The sequence below is a fragment of the Dromiciops gliroides genome, chromosome 4 (assembly GCF_019393635.1).
Source record: "Dromiciops gliroides isolate mDroGli1 chromosome 4, mDroGli1.pri, whole genome shotgun sequence".
Lineage (NCBI taxonomy): Eukaryota > Metazoa > Chordata > Mammalia > Microbiotheria > Microbiotheriidae > Dromiciops > Dromiciops gliroides.
This window is the reverse complement of record NC_057864.1, coordinates 360,713,818-360,731,894: the sequence shown is the minus strand read 5'-3', so window position 1 is coordinate 360,731,894 and position 18,077 is coordinate 360,713,818. Positions and strand designations below refer to the sequence as shown.

The following is an 18,077-nucleotide window of genomic DNA, read 5'->3' as shown; positions in this document are numbered from 1 at the left end:
TCTAAAAGGGAGGCCTCTAGCACATGGAGTAGGTCTTATTTGGAGGAATTAGGGGAGAACACAAATGAAATATATCAGTAGAAAGAACACTAATCTGGGAGTCATGAGACCTGTTTTCATTCCAGTCCTGCCATTCCCTCCCTTTATGACCTAAGTCACTTCTCTCGTGGTCCTCTGGTTCATCTGTATTAAAGGAAGTGAGGTGTTGGTGGAAATAACATCCTAACTCCCCTGCCTCTATGCAAGTTAACCTAATATTTCCATAAAAGATATTGAAACTATCCTGGGGAAATACTTGGCTCAAGAGACTACATCATCAGATAGTAGACATTAATTCCTGGTCACCTGAGTGAAAACAAACAAGAGGAATTTCAGTTCTACTCCATTGTTTGTTTTCATGTCTGATTCTTCATGACCTTATTTGGGATTTTCTTGGCAAAGAAACTGGAGTGGTTTGCCATTTCCTTCTCCAGTTCATTTTATAGATGAGAAAACTGAGGCAAACAGGGTTAAGTGATCTGTCCAAGATCATACAGCTAGTAAATGTCTGAAGTCAAGCTTGAACTCAGGTCTTCCTGAATCCAGGCCTGGCACTTTATCCACTGCACCACCTAGCTGCTAGTGGACCACAGTAGGCAAATCAGTAGCAGGGCAGCTTCACTAGGAAGTGTCTTCAATGCATATCCTTGTTGTCTATCTTTCCCTTGTTAAGGCTAAGTAACTGTTAACTTAAATGAGCTTCACCAAACTACTACAGGGACCAGCTTAAGTTGGGTCCAGCCTATTACTGGTGATGGAAGTGTTTCTGAGTTTAAACAATACAACAACAAAAGTGTGAAGTTCCTCAGTCAACCTGATGAAATTATAAGGCATTGAAGGAAAATTAGATACACTGGAAACTCCTCACAATTGGCTGAGATCACCAATGGCCCCTGTAGGTTACCTAAATCAGAAGCAAGCTGGCCACACATTCTAAGTCAGTCAGCTCTGAGGAAGAAGTGTGTTCCTTTATCTTTTTGTTTGTCCCTCTAACAGAGTGAGGGGTGGGAGAGAAGAGGATTTTTTTTTCCTCCTGGCCACTTAATCAGAAATGAGATCTTGCAGTAGAAACAATGGCCAGAAGTGACATCATGATGCCTGGCAGAGTGCAGACACAGAAATCCCAGCTCTGGAGTTGTTGACAAAAGGAGAAAGTGCCTGGCATCTAGAGCTGATATCATGGCAGGCCTCTAGACAGACTCTTGTTAGTCCTAGGGTATGAACTCCAGATCCTTTCAAAAGATCATAGCTGTATCCTAGGTCAGGGTTTCAAGGGAACCCAAAGTTGGACATGGTGGAGGCTATGGTTTATCTATCAAAGATTCCATGTCTGGCAAAGGGCAAACTCAGGGAGCTCAGCAGTGATCCACCCAGCAGAAAGGCCAGACCCATAAAGGAGCAATAAAAGGTCAGGAAAAAAAGAGTCATCAGGGTCCTTGTAGATGAAGCGCATGACTTATCTTGTCACAAATTCCCCATGTATGTGCATCTCCATTTGCGAATTCCATGTGTGTTTCCACCCTTTCTCCTGACAATGTGTTTTTGTGGGAAAGTATGCCAGAGGTTTATGGAATGTGAGGAGGAACACTGTTTTGTTACTACTGTTCATGCTGTCATTTCAAAAAATGTCTTTACTTTGAGCTAATTATGTCAACTGACTCACTACTGAAAGGAAATCCATCAAAGTAGGCTCATGAACTACAGTTTCAAAGGTACAGGTCCATAAAGTACTTTTGGAAGAGCTGACCTTTGAGTGCAAGTAGGGGAAGTAACCCAAGGGAGAACTACATTAAAACGAAGGATTTGGAGTAGATGATCTCTAAGGTCCCTTCCAGCTCTAAATCCTAATAGTCTACAAAAATCCCATAGTGTGAAAAGGCATGAGTGGATTAAGATAACAGATCCATTGATGTAATTAGAATTGAAGAGATGATAAATGCTGCCTTAAAAATATCATTAGAAAAATCTCTAAAATGAAATCTAGTATTTAAAATAAATTAATATAATAAAAAGGTTTTAAGGATTAAGTGCAGAAAGGATTGTACCTCCGTAGAACATATTCAGAGCCTTCTTACTGAATACACATGCTGACTTAGCACTGAAAAGACTCGGGCCCTTTGGAACAGTGAAGCAATCCCTTTACTGGTCCCTTACCTCATGACAGCAATGGGGGTCTAAAAACATTTTAAAGGAGGAACTGATTCTGGCTCATTCTGGCAAGTAGTTCTCTCTCTGGAATTCCTATAAAGAGTGAGGCTTACCCTTTCCCCTTGCCACAGCAGAAAGGGAAGAGCTATAAATACATGGCCCCAAAAGCGCATGAGTTGACTTAGGGAAGTCTGATACTGAATCTCAGATTCCTAGCTGCTGTTTTCACTATTTTTTTCTCAGAACAAACCTGATCAATGATCCCATAATAAATGATTCAGTCTTGGAGGCAACCTTGTGCGTTCAAGAGGTCAGAAATTCTGAGTCCTTTAGTCAGAGATGACTAGCAGAAGGAGTTCTGAATTAGCAAGGATGACAACCAAAAGAGGGAGAAGTCCAAGCCCAGGTTTAGCTTGCCAGAAGACCCAGACTTGGAAGACAGTGCAGAAATGAGGTGACATAAATAATATTGATTTAGTAGTCCCATAAATTGCCTTGTCTTAATGGATTTAAGTACAGACTTCTCAGTTTTTATGTTACTATGTTGTTTTTAAGTCTTTTGTCAATGTTCATTCATCTTTGTGTTTAACATTTCTATGTGTCATATTCCATACATGAATGATATCACATAGAGTACCTTTCTACTCCCCTCTTTTGGAAACTCTAAATATGAAATAAATTAAATAGATGAATTATATTAAACTTTAATTTTTCCCTAGACTCCAAGGTAGGTACATAAAAAGTTTAACAGAAAAATAAACAAAAAAAAAATGGCCCCTTTCATTAGAGGGGGAGATTCTCCAAGGATTGAACCCAACTGATGCCCACCTGGGTCCTGAGAAAAGTTTCCTTAATGGAGAGGGAGAGAATGCAGTGCACCAGTCCAGAGTGCAGTTGTTATTGTTACATAAGTAATATTGAAAAATGAGAGCTGAATAGTAAAGAATATCAACTTATCTTGCATACTGTATGTAAAATACAGTATTCTAATGATATCCATTTTAGCTTTTAGGACTTACCATACATTCTGGTTGAAGTAAATATCCCTGGGGTTCTAATTCCTCACAGGAAAATGACAAAAGCATTATGACACATTGAGGACAACCCCTTCCTCAGTGCTTTCCCTATTCCATCCCCACCCTCTTAAGTTGTTGGTGTTCTTTCCCTCCTCAAACTATTTTATTTGGACATATTTCCCACAATCTATTAGGATGCTCCTTGTGTGAAGGGAATTTTTTTTTTCTTTAGATCCACAGTGCCTAGCATAATGTCATTAACAGAGTAGGTGTTTAATGTTTATTGAATTTGTTGTTGCTTCAGTCTTTCTGGATAAAGCCCACAGCACCCAGAATACTCCTTTATGGTCTATCTCAATACCAAAGTTTGTTCTACATTACTTTTCATATATGTTGCTTTGCATCTAGGCTATTTCATAAAAAAAATGTGGAACAATTAAATTGTTAAGTTTTTTGTTTTGTTTTTTTGTGAAGCAATTGGGGTTAAGTGACTTGCCTAGGGTCACAAGCTAGTAAGTGTCAAGCATCTGAGGCCAGATTTGAACTCAGGTACTCCTGACTCCAGAGCCGGTACTCTATCCACTGTGACACCTAGCTGTCCCTGATTGTTAAGTTTTTTGAGGATGATATTTTTTCCTTCTTTTGTATACTCCCAATTCAATATTCTGCATACAACAGCTGCTGAATGACTGTTTAATGAAAGAATATACAGAGATATTTGTACATGATATACATTTATCAATTCAACAGCTATAATACTTTATAAACAAGAAGCCAAAATATTTCATGATTTTTAGTCTAATAAAAACAAATTACTAAGACCTACGTGCTACCATAAAATAGTGATCATAGTTATATAGTATATACTTTTTAAAATAATTCATCTCAATTTACAAGATGACCTTAGATTATTTTAAAGTATTTAAAATATTAAAAAATAGCTATTAGTTCACTTAATGAGGGTAAGCATTTGTGACGTATTAGTACAAAATATTGACTTCATTGGAAATTTAATACATGTATGTGCCTCTTGATGTGAAAAAAAACTCAATATTTCAATACAACCCTTTAACACTTAATTTCAAGCCCGATTCTAGCTTGAAATCACACTTATTTCTATAAGCTAAATAAAACTGAGCCAAGATTTATGTACATTGATATTAAGTGTAACCAAGAAAAAGGCACATGAGCCCTGTATTCGGTGGTAAGATGAACAGCATGCAAGGTCTAAAACAAAAAGTCCAACTAAGGGGCTGTAATTAATCCCAGGTTATTTAAATATGGGCTTCCAGTGGCAATTAACTTCAATGCTAAGACTTGTTCTTCAGTCATTCATGGCCCCATTTGGGATTTTCTTGGCAAAGGAACTAGAGTGGTTTGCCATTTTCTTCTCCAGCTCATTTTACAGATGAGAAAACAGCAAACTAGGTTAAATGACTTGTCCAAGGTCAAATAGCTAGTAAGCATCTGAGGCCAGATTTTAACTCAGATTGAACTGATTCCAGGCTCAGCACTTTTATCTACTGCACCATGTACTTGCCCAAGCTGCTATGGAGACTAGCACATGTAATACAATAGTGATCGAGTAAGATTCAGTGTAACTGTGAGGGGATTGAAAAGGTCTTTAATCTAAGAAAATAAAACACAACCACAATGGTCCCTAGGAATCCTGGCCTCCCTCCTTCTGCATAAATTTTTCTGTTCTCTTTGCTATTCCTCTCCTTGAAAGAATATTAAAGGGGTGTATCCAGTGTTATATGGTTCCCTGAGGAGGGACCATGGAATTCACTCATGCATAAAGACTCCTGATGGTCAGTCAGTTCTTTGGGATTTGGGCAGAAACACTGCTGGAGATCATTAGTCATCATAGGCTAATACTATGGGTCAGAGACTGTGCTAGGTATGTTCTGTAGACAAAGAAAAGTGAGGCAGCCCCTGTTCTAAGAAACTTAGAGTATACTGGAGGATAGAATATGTTCATACAAAAGACAGGATATAGACAAAATACAGAATCATGAGTAGAGTACTAACAACTAGGGAATCAACAAAGTCCTCTTGAAGAAGGTAACAAAAGGGGGAGCAGCCTAAAAAGACCAAGGTGGATGCAGTTAAGTCATCTAGCACTATAGTTGTGTTTTGTTGTTTTTTAGTAAGATAAGCAAGGAGTTAATGGAGGATGAAAACCCAATGTAGCATAGTCTAAGCAGAAAAGTTTTAGGAGTATTAAAGTTCAGAATAAGCTGAGAAAAACAAAGTACAAAATACTATGAATAAAAAGGATTGTTTTTAAGCAAAAAAAAATAAAAGAAAATAGGTTCAAATAAAGTATAAAGACTTCTATCATAGGCTTCGACAAGGTTAAGTCAACAGATAAATGACAAAACTACTCAATTGTAGTTTTGCTTGTTTCTCTGAAAGGACAAAAATCTTAGGTCTTGAAAAAACAGAACAAAAAAATAATGACCATCAAGGAACTGAAACACAAAATAAATAGGCAAAGTAGGAAGAGATTATCTGGGTGCTCTTAATAAATTCAGTCATAAATAAACTTTAGGCATGTGAAAGGCTACCATATGGAAGAAAAATTAAGACCTGATTGGCTCATCAAGAAGAACTTGGAGCCAAGGATGAGAATGTAAAGTGCCTTGCAAATAATAATTGAGTTCATGGATTTAATAAGTAATTGCTAAATTAAGAGAGAGATTGAATTAAGGAAAGGAATTTTCTTCCTCACTCTGAGCTAAGTAGTAAGTGGGCTACTCCTCTCTAGAAATAAATTTAAACACGATGCCCTCTAAAACATACAGAAAAGGTGGTCATTTTTCTTCAGGTACCGGTTAAACTCAAGGATTATGAGTATCCTCCAACTCTGATGCTGTCCTTGCCTCCATCCTCCAATAACCAATCTCTCTCCCTTTGACACATTTGCTTTCCAGTATTTTGTAAGAAGAGAATTTTAACTTAAGTATCACAAAGCCTCATGTTTACATAACTGTAATTTTTAACTCCCAATGATCCATACTTCTTCCTAGAATCTATGTCCAATGTTGTTAACATAGCTATTTCCTTTAGTTATATTTATCAGATATTTGGTTAAGTATTCCATTCTGGGTCTTAAAAGCAAATTCTCAGAAAATATTTTGTACACATTCTTTAAACAAGCAAAGCTCCTTTTTAAAAATTCCAGACATGGATCCTTATTAAGGTATGACAAGCAATAGAGTAGGAAATTTGTTTCCTTCAATTTAGACCACTACTCCACTAATCCCAATATATTGCTTCAATTCCAAGAAAAATGCAAGAGGAATTTTACTGTAGTTTTGGCATACAATCTATAAGTTGTATAAGTACTTTGGTTTTCCTATTTGCACCAGGAATATATTCCAGTCACTTTATAACGAATGTGTTCCTGAAAAGTTGGCTGTAAAATAAAATTAAGATTTTCAATTCATTTATAATTTAAGATGTGATCCCACATCTTTCTGATGTTCTGCCAATGAAAACACAGAAGAATAGTCATTGATAGTGGGAGGCAATGGGTTGGGCTGGTATTTGCCATTATCTGTTTATTTGTACCGTTCTAAGCAGGAACACCAAGAGATGTCCAGCTGCTTAATAGCTGGGGAACAAGTTGTGGAAAGAATTACGTTAAATTTTATAATACATATTTAAATATTTTCACATTTTCTAGGCAAGTAAATGAAATTTTCCATGATATCACTGAATATAGATACAGCAGCATTCTTTTTTGTGAAGTAACTTTCAGAGATCTTGAAAAAACAAGTTCATTTACTTTCTTCATCATAGATTATAAGAGGAAGCATGACGTACAAGTTAGATCAGCATTGGCATCAGGAAGACATGAGTTCATGTCCTATCTCTGATACACTTTTTGTGACCAGAGATAAGTCACTTAACTTTTCAATGTCCCAGACAAGTAAAACAAAATTACACAAGAACTGCCCAACTAGAGCAGAGTTTCCACTCTGTTACTAAGACAACTAGGTGGCACATTGGATAGATCATTGGGCTTAGAGTAAAAAAGAACAAATCCAAAAAAACTGTCACTTTATTCTCTGAATCTGTCTCCTCTTCTGTAAAATGTGGGAAGGAGGGTGAGGGAAGCAGGATGGGAGGTGGTACTTGATGACCTCTGAGTCTATTCTACTTCTAAATTTATGATTCTATAAAATCACAGGTTCTAGGCAATACCATCCTTAAACTGCCTTGAAAATAACCAAGAAGGGAATAAGCATATTTATACAGTCCTACTATGTGACTGGCACAGTCCTAAGCACTTTAAAATATTATTTCATTTGATCGTCATAACAATCCTGAGAAGTAGGTGCTATTATTATCTCCATTTTACCATTGAAGAAGCTGAGACAAACAGGAGTTACATACTTGCCCAGGGTCTTGTGTAGAAGGAGCTTTGCATGACAGAAAAGGGTAATTTTGTTGATTTTATCTTTTTTAAAAAATCTGAATACAGAAGGACTTAAGCTTTTTTGTAGACATCTGTCAAATATATTTGATAAAAGATTAAGTTTTGTACATTACTGGAAATTACATTGTTCAGTTTCCTAGTCAACAAAATGAAAATCCCCTGAAACACTCAGAACTAAATAACGGATAGAGAATTGTCCCCAGAGTGTGGAAGCCCATGGTTCAACTTTTTTTTTTTTTGGTTTTTTTTTTTTTTTTTTAGTGAGGCAATTGGGGTTAAGTGACTTGCCCAGGGTCACACAGCTAGTTAAGTGTCTGAGGCCGGATTTGAACTCAGGTACTCCTGACTCCAGGGCCGGTGCTCTATCCACTGTGCCATCTAGCTGCCCCCATGGTTCAACTTTTGCCATGTTATCATGTGGCTTTGGCTCTGTGACCCTAGGCAAGTCACTTAAGCCCTCAGTGCTTTATACAGTTCATTAAGACTGTAAGTTGCACAGAAAATGCTAACCTGCTTTGGTAGAAGGAGTTTCCTCCTCTTTAAACCAATAAAAAAAATTTTAAGTCCCTATCATTGAAAAATTCAGCTAAACAGTTAAGACTCTCACATATACTTTGAATATGATATGTTATCTTTCTCTAGACTTGAAAAGGTTTTTTGGGTTTTTTTCAAACTCAGAATATATATAAATTATTCTAGACATTTGATCACAAAACCATTTCTTCATATTATTTAATATAATAAGCAATCATTGTTATCTTCAAAAAAAACAAAACAGCAATGGCAATAAAGTTTAAAAGCTTTAACTTTTAAAAACTAACATTGGCCACCTTTAAAAAAAAACATGAGCCTTCATAAAAGTGTTGAACAGTCTTTATAATACTTTATTTGCATATTTGTGTGCCTGTCATTACCACAAGTAGGCCACAAGTACACTGAGAAGCTTTTGTGCCAATTATGAAAACAGCTATGTTCTATTTATCTTTGTACTTTCACTAAGAAATAACACAGTCGAAGTATTTAATAAACATTTGTAGAATGAATAAATGAATATACCTATGATACAAATTCGACACCAGCAGTACAAAAACTTGCCCAACATATGTAGTTAATGTTCCATATTTTAAAGAGGTATTAAAAAGCACACTACTTTATTAACATTTAATGAGATAACACAGTTTCAAATGATACAGTCTTTAGGCTCTAACCCCTACTCTTCTTTAAAATCACCTGTCAAAAAGAAAAGAAAAGTATTATTTCTTTAATGTGTAAAACCTTAGGCCAAAGGGTATAACAAGAACAGTTTTCCTCTAAAAGCCTCTTGAATTATACAGATGGGGCGTCATTTTTTTATTTTTATTTTTTTGGTGGGGGCATAATTTTAAAAAAACAAAAAACTAAATTTTGAATTTGCAAAACTATTGTGAATTGTGATTGTTTGCATTTCAAAAAATCTTCAATTTATAAAACTACTCAATCAGGTATCCTTAAAGGGTCTCCTGTGCATTAGTATTTAATTTATAATAATTAATTTTATATAACTTTTCAGGAAATAGAAAATAATCTGTTGCATAACTGAGTTACACCTATATTTTAGATTAGTTTCTGTTTTCAATTAAGAAAGGAAAAAAACCACCTTGAAGATATTAAAACCATTCCACTTTTATGTCCAGAAATGTGCAGCTGGCTTCTGTGATCATACTTTTCCCAGCAACAGGATAAGCTTTAAAATATCTGGACACACACTGACTTCACCGTCACCCAAACATCAAATGGAACTATGCCCAGAGATAAAGCTTAGGTAGGACCATTATGGAAAAATGAATTTAAGTAGCCTCATAATCATACAAATATCCTTCACAAGTTTACCCAGATATAATCTTGACTCCCAGTTAGAAAAATAAGTAAACATTAAAAAATATTTAGTACAAGCAAGAAGATATGTCTGTTTCAATGTAATCTTCCAACATTAGGTATACTATCTAAGTGTATTGTTACATCAAAGTGCCACTAAAACTAAAATGATAAAAATGTCAAATTTTTTCACCTGAATTATTACAAAGGCAGTTTATTTTTGAATCATGTAGGTATTTCTTAACTTCCCCACCTAGGATAATATTATGAGCATATGGAAAAACTAATATTACACCTTCAATTTAAATTCAATAATATGAACACAAGCTATAATTCTATCAACTACTAGTGACTGAGGTATAATTACCCAGTAGCTAAGGGATAAAAGAGGAAGCAAGGACAATTAATCTCCATTCTCTTAAGTGTCCAAGAAAAGAAAGTCAGCTTTTATACTTACCTTTGCTGCAGCAATAAGATGCTTGTCCTTAATTATCTTACTCTTGTTCTGAAAAGCCTGCATCCTGGTTTCTTCTGCTAATCGATGAAGAAACAGTAAACAGTTCAAGTGTACCTTATAAAGAGAAAATTTTTTAAATATCCATAAGGACTTAAAAAGTAGTTGAAATACTAAAATAAATACCATATTACATATAGACACTAGTTTAGTTTTCAAAGTGTTTTCATGTGTATTATTTTATGTGATCCACCCAACATTCATGTTATTGGTATCATCATTTTCCAAGTTACTCAGAATCCAAACATTAATGACTCAGTCAGTTATACTGCTAATAAGTGGCAAAGCCAGGAATAAAAATCCATGTCTTAATGATTCAGTCCAATACTCTTTCCACTATACAACCCTGAAATGATACAGAAGATTCTAAGTTCTCTGAGGATAAAGATCTTATACAATTTTTGCTTCTGTCCTAATATATTAATTATTAATAAGTGATTGATGAATGACCCTAAATAAAAAAAGTTTAGAACTTAAAAGTATCTTAGAGGTCACCTAATCAAATCCTTCCTTTCAGAAATGAAATGAAGTTAAACACAGAAAAATCAAGTGATTTGTCCAAAGTAACATAGTAAGTAACAAAGAACAGATTTAAACTTTTTTTTCTTCTTTTTTTCTGCAGATTTAAACTCTAACACCAAATCCAACATTTTTAATTGGATCACATTGCCTTTTCCTTTTTATTACAAACCCCAACCCTAATAACAGTAATGAATTCCTGGAGAAATTAAATAATTTGCCCAGGTCATACAGAAAAGTAAGTGGCAGTGCCAGAATTTAAGCCCAAGTCCTAACTCCAGATCTGACACTGATTCAAACTAATTTTATTATTTACTATAACAATTCCTAAAAACTTTGATGACCCTCAGTTTCTTCATTTTAAAAATGAATCAGATGGCCTCTGAAATCTCTTCTACCTCTAGACCTACAATCCAAAGAGATACCTTTGGTACTATTATGAAATCATTTTAACCACTTATAAATCTTTTTTAAAGCTATTGATTTCAATTCAGTAAAGCAGATCTACCCTCAACCCAATTTCAAGGGATTCAGTTACTCAACTACAAGAGTTCATAAAAGTAAAATTGGAAGGAACCTAAGAGATATTTGGACAACTCCCTCATTTTAGAGATGAGCAAAGAGAAACCCATAGAAGTCAAATGAATTGCCCAGGTAGTAAGACTTCAAACATCAAATCAAGTACTCTTTCAACTGTACCATATTGCCTTTCCCTCTTCAAATTATTTTATATTTATTTATGTACATATAACTTCACTCACTCACAATATAAGCTTCTTGAGAGAAGTTAGTCTTTTTTTAATCTTTGTATTGACAGCACCTAGTATACTGCCTTGCACACATTAAGTACTTAAATGTTTGTTGAATTAAATTAATGCAACTATATGAATATTAGGCAACTGCTGCCTAATGATGCAAATTTCTAGAAATATATATCCAAGTTGAGTGTCCAGTCTTACAATTTGTTTTGCAAACCATCCATTATTTTATATCTGCTTAATTTTTAAACTATGGCCATGAGAACATTTCAAACAAAAGCAGCAATACAATCATATTCAATGAGACTGGATTACTATATAGCAACAATAAATTTGGCCAATTCGAATTTCAAAAACAACACTTAAGAAAGGTCAAAAATCGATATGACTTGCAAGATACTATTTTGAAATATTATCTTTACAAGATATTCAGAATCATTTGATAAACAATTGCCTAATCTCCACATTCATAAATGTTTTACTAATATTTAAAAATTTTCACAAAAAGTCCACCCAAACTTGTTTACTAAGAATGATTTCTTCCAGTACTTATGGAAGTTAAATAGTTTTCACAGGAGAAATGCTCATGGGACAGTAAAACTAAAAATGGCACAATGAAATGGGTCCCAAAGTCCAATGTTATTCACAAAACTCTATAAGACAGGAAGAGAAAAGAAGAGCAACTAAAGGATATAAAAGAACAGGAGGTGGTAAATTATTTCAATGGATTAAGATGAAAAGAATCTGAAAGAACACTGGCTATGGATGAGTGCCAGAAAAAGGAAAACATGAGTTTAAAAGAAATAAAAGGAGTTTGGCAAAGTTTAATAAGATGATAAAGATATGTGGGGGGAAAAAAAAAGGATGCAGTTGAGTGGTGAGATAGTTGGAGAGACAAACTAGATTAGAGAAACAAGTAATGAAAGAGTCCACGGCTTTATAAGAATTTCCTTCCTGATGACATTGAGAAGGAGTGAAAAATATGTATAGTCTACATTAATTATTTCTTTTTAAAATAGCAAAATTTGGCAATAAAAACCTCATCAAGTTAAGCAAAGGATCTTCGATGCAGCAACTGAAGATGGGCTGGAATTCAGAAAGCAGTATTCATTTTATTTTCTAGAAGCAATACAGCAGAGTGAGCAACTCTGGACACTCTGGTCAACTGTTGAATCTGCTATTGCCCAATTGAAAACTATCTCCATTTTGCAGGATGACCATGAAAGTGAATAAAGCAGGACACTGGGTCAGACTCAAAGATTAAACAGCCCTGAATTCTGTAGTGAAACATGCCCTAAAGTGAACATTAAGCACCAAGATAGTTGAGTGGGTGTAGTTACAATGAATTAAAAAGCATTCTGTAAGTGCCTACTGGATGCAAAGCACTATTTTAAGCAGCAAGATTCCCTACATCCTCACCTTTGATCTCATTAATCTACTTCCCTAACCTGGAGATGGACAATATATTGGATGGAGCCCTTTGTAACAGTTCCATGTGACAATGTTCCTATAACCCACCAAATCTTAATCCAACACAGTTCAGAACCACCCTTATAAAGTAGATTATGAATTACTATCCCCATTACAAGGAGACCAGGTGACTTATCCAAATTCACACAGTGGGAAAAAGATCTCTACTAGATCTCTACTACTATCACCAAAAGGAAAATTAGTGAATCTATCACTTTGAGAGAAAATTCAAATTCATTGGTATTACTCTGAATGATTCTGCTTGCTACCATGAAATCTGAGAAATAGCCATCAATTCAAACATCCTTAAACAACATTTGAATTAGATTATTCCCCCAAAGTCCTTCTAAATTTTAAGACTAGCCAATAATTATTATTATTAGCTTTTTATTAAATTGATGGAATTCTATTGCAATCCCTTGTATAATCTCACAAAATATTTTTCTATTTTTAATGTTTTGAATATAAATTTAAGGTATAGAAATCGATAGTTACATATTTTGAGATAGCCATCATATCCACAATTTTTTTATGTCGTCCTTATCAGGAATATAAACCCCAGTGATACCACTATTTCTAAAGGAAAATACAATTACCTTCATTTAGATATTTAAAACACAAAACTATAGGGATGAAAAAGATTTTAGAAATCCAACCTAACTCCCTCATTTTTATTTTTATTTTTCTTCTTGGGTCTCTTAAATTTTGAATATAGAAAATCAAGGAAAGACATAGATTTTGTGAATATTTGTTGATTCACTTTCCTTATCAACCAGGAGTATAATAAAATTTTGAAAGTTGAAAATAAATTTGTTATATATGCATATGTATATATGTACATATACACATATATTCATATACTTTCATTAAAATGATGTCTCTTCAAATATTTGAACACTATAATGCTCCCCAACACCTGAATTTTTTTCTCTTCATTAATATAAACATTTCTAGTTCCTGTCAAATACTTCATACTAGTGTTACACTAACAATCAGGTAAAATCAATCTTTCCATCTGAACTGCTATTCAGCCAGATATCTCCTAGCCTATATTTACAGGGTTGGTTTTTTTTGTTTTTGTTTTTGTTTTTTAACTTTAGGACTTATTTATCCCTATTAAATTTTTTAGATTTGTTCCCTAAATCCAGCCTGTTACTATCTTGCTCTTTCCCAGTTCTCCCACTACATAACATTTATATCATTTGCCTTGACTGTCCCCCATTCTTAGAATGGTCTCATTCCTTACTTCTGCCATTTGGAATTCCTGGTTTCTTTCCAGATCTGGCTCAAGTGCCTCTTTATGGAAGAAGCCAGATACTTTAAAGTTTACCTATATCAGTTTTGTATACATTTTGCCATATATGTACATATATATGCACCTTGTCTCCAAGCTCCTAGAGAGATGGAACTGTTTCCCTCTTTTGTTTGTGACACCCCACCTCCACCCCCATCCCATGCTGCCACTGCTGCCAGTGTCTAGAAGACAGTATTCACTTAAAAAATGCTTATTGATTAACTGGGGCCATCTGTAAATTTAACAAGTATACTTACTGTCTTTATTACAAGGAACTGATAAAAATGCTGAATAAGAAGGGGACAAGTTAATGTCACCTTTCTGCTAGCCAAATTCTACTCAGCCTTCAAATATAACTTCAAGCTCCATCTGATTCAGAAATTCTCTCCTGATCAATATGGGTACCAGTGACCTCCCTCACCCCCACACCCCTTTTCTTATCATCTTCATCCCACCTTTTGCAAAATAGTAATATACATTGCTTCCTTGCACTGGTACCCAGCTATTTCACGTACGAATGCCATATTCAATTAGGCTGTCAGAGTACTTTCTATATCCCCTTTAGCATTTATTCACATGAAAGAAGTCAAATATTCTAAAATAGTATTTCAATAAAATGTCTGAAAGTTAGAGCCAGTATTCGCCTTGTATCTGGAGTCAGCAGATCAGAGTTCATGTCCCAGCTGATATTTATTGGCCAAGTGACTACAGCTAAATTATTAAATCTCCTAATCTGTTTCTTCATCCGTAAAAGTGGAAAAATAATCATTGCATTACCTACCTACCTCTCAAGGATTTTGTAATTCAGTTCGATTTGACATGCATTTATTGTTTACTGTATGCCATGGACAAGAGATACATGGATCCTGTCCTCAAGGAGCTTACATTCTGGTGGAGAGATACAACTTTTACACAGATAAATGAAAGATAATTTGAACACAGAGTTCTTAACAATTAGGAGTATCAGGATGTACCTCAACTAAGACTAGTAACCTAAGAATTCTAAGAGGTAGAAGTGAGGAGAAAATGCATTCAAGTTATAGGGAATAGCCTCTGGAGGCAAAAGTTGAATTGCTTGGCTCAGAAAATAGTAAGTAGGACAGTTTGATTCAAACAAAATATGTGAAAGGAAATTAATGTGAAATAAATCTGAAAAGTTAGGATGGAATAAGATTACAAAGGGGAATACATGAGAGATTAAAAAATTGTTTCAGAAGTAGAATAAATAGGATTTGCTAACTGTTTGGATGTAGGAGTGGAAGGAGAAGGAAGAGCCAGAGATAACACCAATATTTCAAACATGGGAAGTTAAATGAGGTCAGAAAAGGAAAATAAATTAGAGAAAAGATAAAAAGGCTCAACTCTGGTTGATATAATGATTAACCACATCCTGGTGAAACCCAAGTATTTAAAACTCAATCTCTCTGATTCTTTTATTTTTCTTTTAAACAATACTTTACCTTACTTAAAAGGACATGCTAAGGACTTTATAAGAGATACCTACTATCACATCAATTTAATTTGTTACTCTCAATTGACAACAAAAGGTTCTACTGGGTCAAGCTTTCTCTTTCCACCCACTGTGAGAGCATTTTTTTTTAATTTTACAATAAACATACACAGAGAAATTATCACAGATCATTCATCTGTAATAAATCAAAAACCCAAATAAGGCACATGAGGCTAGAAGATTTATTTAGATTGAATAGATGTATTTACTAGGACTGCACCTAGGCAGGGAAAAAAGATATATAATCAATGCAAGAACTAAAAAATGGAAGAGCCAGTACTGCCTACTTTAATAAGAATTTGGGGTAACAGAAATCAAGTTAAAGTCAAGGGACAAAGAAGTATTTGTGTCCACTTTGTAATCAGCACTTGGTAGGGTAATAAAGAATATTATCTCTGCCCACAAGAAACTTACAATCCAGTTGGGAAATAAGACTATATTTAAGATGAAAATGAAAGCATACCAGTGCATAATTGACTAACATAGATGAGAGTAATTTGTTAATGATACAGAAATTCAAAGAAGCAAGGCAGACACCTATATGGACTAAAAGCTCGGGTCCATGTGATGGAAAGTTTCATGGAGGAAATCATATTTGAACTGGTCCCTTGTCTTCTTCATTTGTTTATAACTTCATGGTTTTCCTCCAGGAATCTTTGCTTAAGTCTTAAATATTTTGCTCATATAAATATTTTTCACTTGTTTTCAATTTCATTAAGAAGGAAAATCTTGTAAAGATGTGTATTCTTTTATTGACTGCTTTTTTCACTTTAGTTTGGCTCCCCAGCCAGCCTCACCTGGACTTCTTCACCTGTAATGTATGTCAGAGTCCTTCCTATATTCCCTTTAGCTTTTATTCACATGAAAGAAGTCAGATGAAGAAGTCACCTGTAATGTATGTCAAAGAATCCTTTCTATATTCCCTTTAGTTTATTCACATGAAAGAAGTCAGGTGAAGAAGGCCAGGTGAGGTTGGCTGGGGAGCCAAAGTAAAGTGAAAAAATAAGCAATAAAAGGGTACATATCTTTACAAGATTTTCCTTCTTAGTGAAATTGAAAACAAGTTAAAAATATTTATATGAGCAAAATATTCAAGACTTAAACAAAGATTTCTGAAGGAAAAACCATGAAGTTATAAACAAATGAAGACAAGGGTGCCCACTTCGGAGTAAGGAGAAATAAGAATGGACCAAAAAAAAAAAAAGTAGTCTTAAGAAGATCCTAAATAAACTTGTCACAACAGGTAGTGTGTGTGTGTGTGTGTGTGTGTGTGTGTGTGTGTGTGTGTGTGTGTGTGTGTAGTAATCAACATTTTTATTTATAGTTTCGAGCTCCAATTTTTATCCCCCTTTCCCTCCCTCCCCTCCCCCCTCCCTGAGGCGGCAAACAATCAGATATGGGTTATACATGTATGATTATGTAAAACGTCACCATATTTGTCATTTTATACAAGAAAACTTAATTAAAAGAAAAATTAAGAGAATGTGATAACGCTGTTCTGCCTCGGTACAGCGCAAAGAGCACTGATTGGAGATTCCAAAATCCTGCACCCACAAGCCAAGTCATTTAGGTCCCATGGAGTTCAGTTTCCTCATCTTAAAAACAAGGGAAGGTCAGACCTCCCCTCAATCTGGCCCAGAAGCTCCTTCACCTGAGACACCTTCCTCCCAGGGTTGGTGTCAGTTCAATGCTTTGTAACCATTAAAGTGTTAAAGAGATGGGAGTCACTATTCTTAAAAGACTGTGGAAATAAGCAGGTGAAAAAGTTCTTTTTAGATTCCCATCAACTTTTACGTGCGCCAGAACGGCCTCCCACGTCCCGAGGGAAAACAGCTGACTCTTCCTCCCACCCCCTGGCCGCCCGGGGCGGGCGGGAAAGACCTCAATGACGGGGCAGGGGGTAGGGAGGCCTGCTACCGACCGGGCCAAGGAGGTACAAAGCGGGGGTGGGAAGGGATGGGGTTCATTCCCTCTCCTCCTTCTTCGCGTTTTCCTGCCCACCACCTCAGCCCCAGCGGGAAAGGGAGCTCACCCACAGCTCGACGCCAGACTTGAGGAATAGCTGAGGTTTCCGTCGCTTGATGAATCTCCTCAGGAAGCCGCGGGGAGCCTTGCGCTTCAACACCCGGGCCGCCGCCACCACCGCCGCCGCCATTCTCTCTTCGTCCTCCTCCTGCCCAACCCCGAAGCCCCAGAAGCGGAGACTGACTGGGGTCCGGGATGAAGAAGGGCGAACAGAGTCAAGTCGAGCACCAAACTTTCTTACGTCAGTTTGAATCCCCCGCCTTTGGTTCGCGCCGCGGCGCTCCGGAGTGACGCAAGGCCACGCCCCAGCAGGAAGCTCGACTATAAGACTGGAAGGCACGGGGAAACGGGCGCATGCGCTCCTGTGTTTTCGCCTCTGCTGACAGCTCCTTGGGAGGGAGGGCGGGCGGGCAGGCAAAATGTTCTCTTGCCTGCTGTTTATTTCTTCCTAAGGTTTTCTGTTGTTTTCCCCCCCGACTTCTT

The 18,077-nt window shown here is 35.9% G+C and overlaps 1 protein-coding gene across 1 annotated transcript; it reads right to left on the bottom strand.

Moving 5' to 3' along the window:
- Window positions 1-8,524: 8,524 nt before the first annotated feature.
- Window positions 8,525-17,847, bottom strand: CENPW (centromere protein W). Its single transcript, XM_043963304.1, has 3 exons — window positions 17,602-17,847; window positions 9,962-10,075; window positions 8,525-8,880 (listed from the first exon to the last, which is right to left on the bottom strand). The coding sequence occupies exons 1-3, from the start codon at window positions 17,722-17,724 to the stop codon at window positions 8,854-8,856; spliced, it is 264 nt and encodes an 87-aa protein (XP_043819239.1). The 5' UTR covers window positions 17,725-17,847; the 3' UTR covers window positions 8,525-8,853.
- Between the last annotated feature and the right edge of the window lie 230 nt (window positions 17,848-18,077).

What these genes read in the sequence shown, in the direction of transcription:
- CENPW (XM_043963304.1), bottom strand. Translation starts at nt 17,724, where the DNA reads ATGGCGGCGGCGGTGGTGGCGGCGGCCCGGGTGTTGAAGCGCAAGGCT. An exon ending in AGTCTGGCGTCGAGCTGTGG is followed by an intron (nt 10,076 to 17,601) that starts GTGAGCTCCCTT and finishes TCTCTTTATAAG; the next exon opens with GTACACTTGAACTGTTTACT. An exon ending in ATCTTATTGCTGCAGCAAAG is followed by an intron (nt 8,881 to 9,961) that starts GTAAGTATAAAA and finishes TCTTTTTGACAG; the next exon opens with GTGATTTTAAAGAAGAGTAG.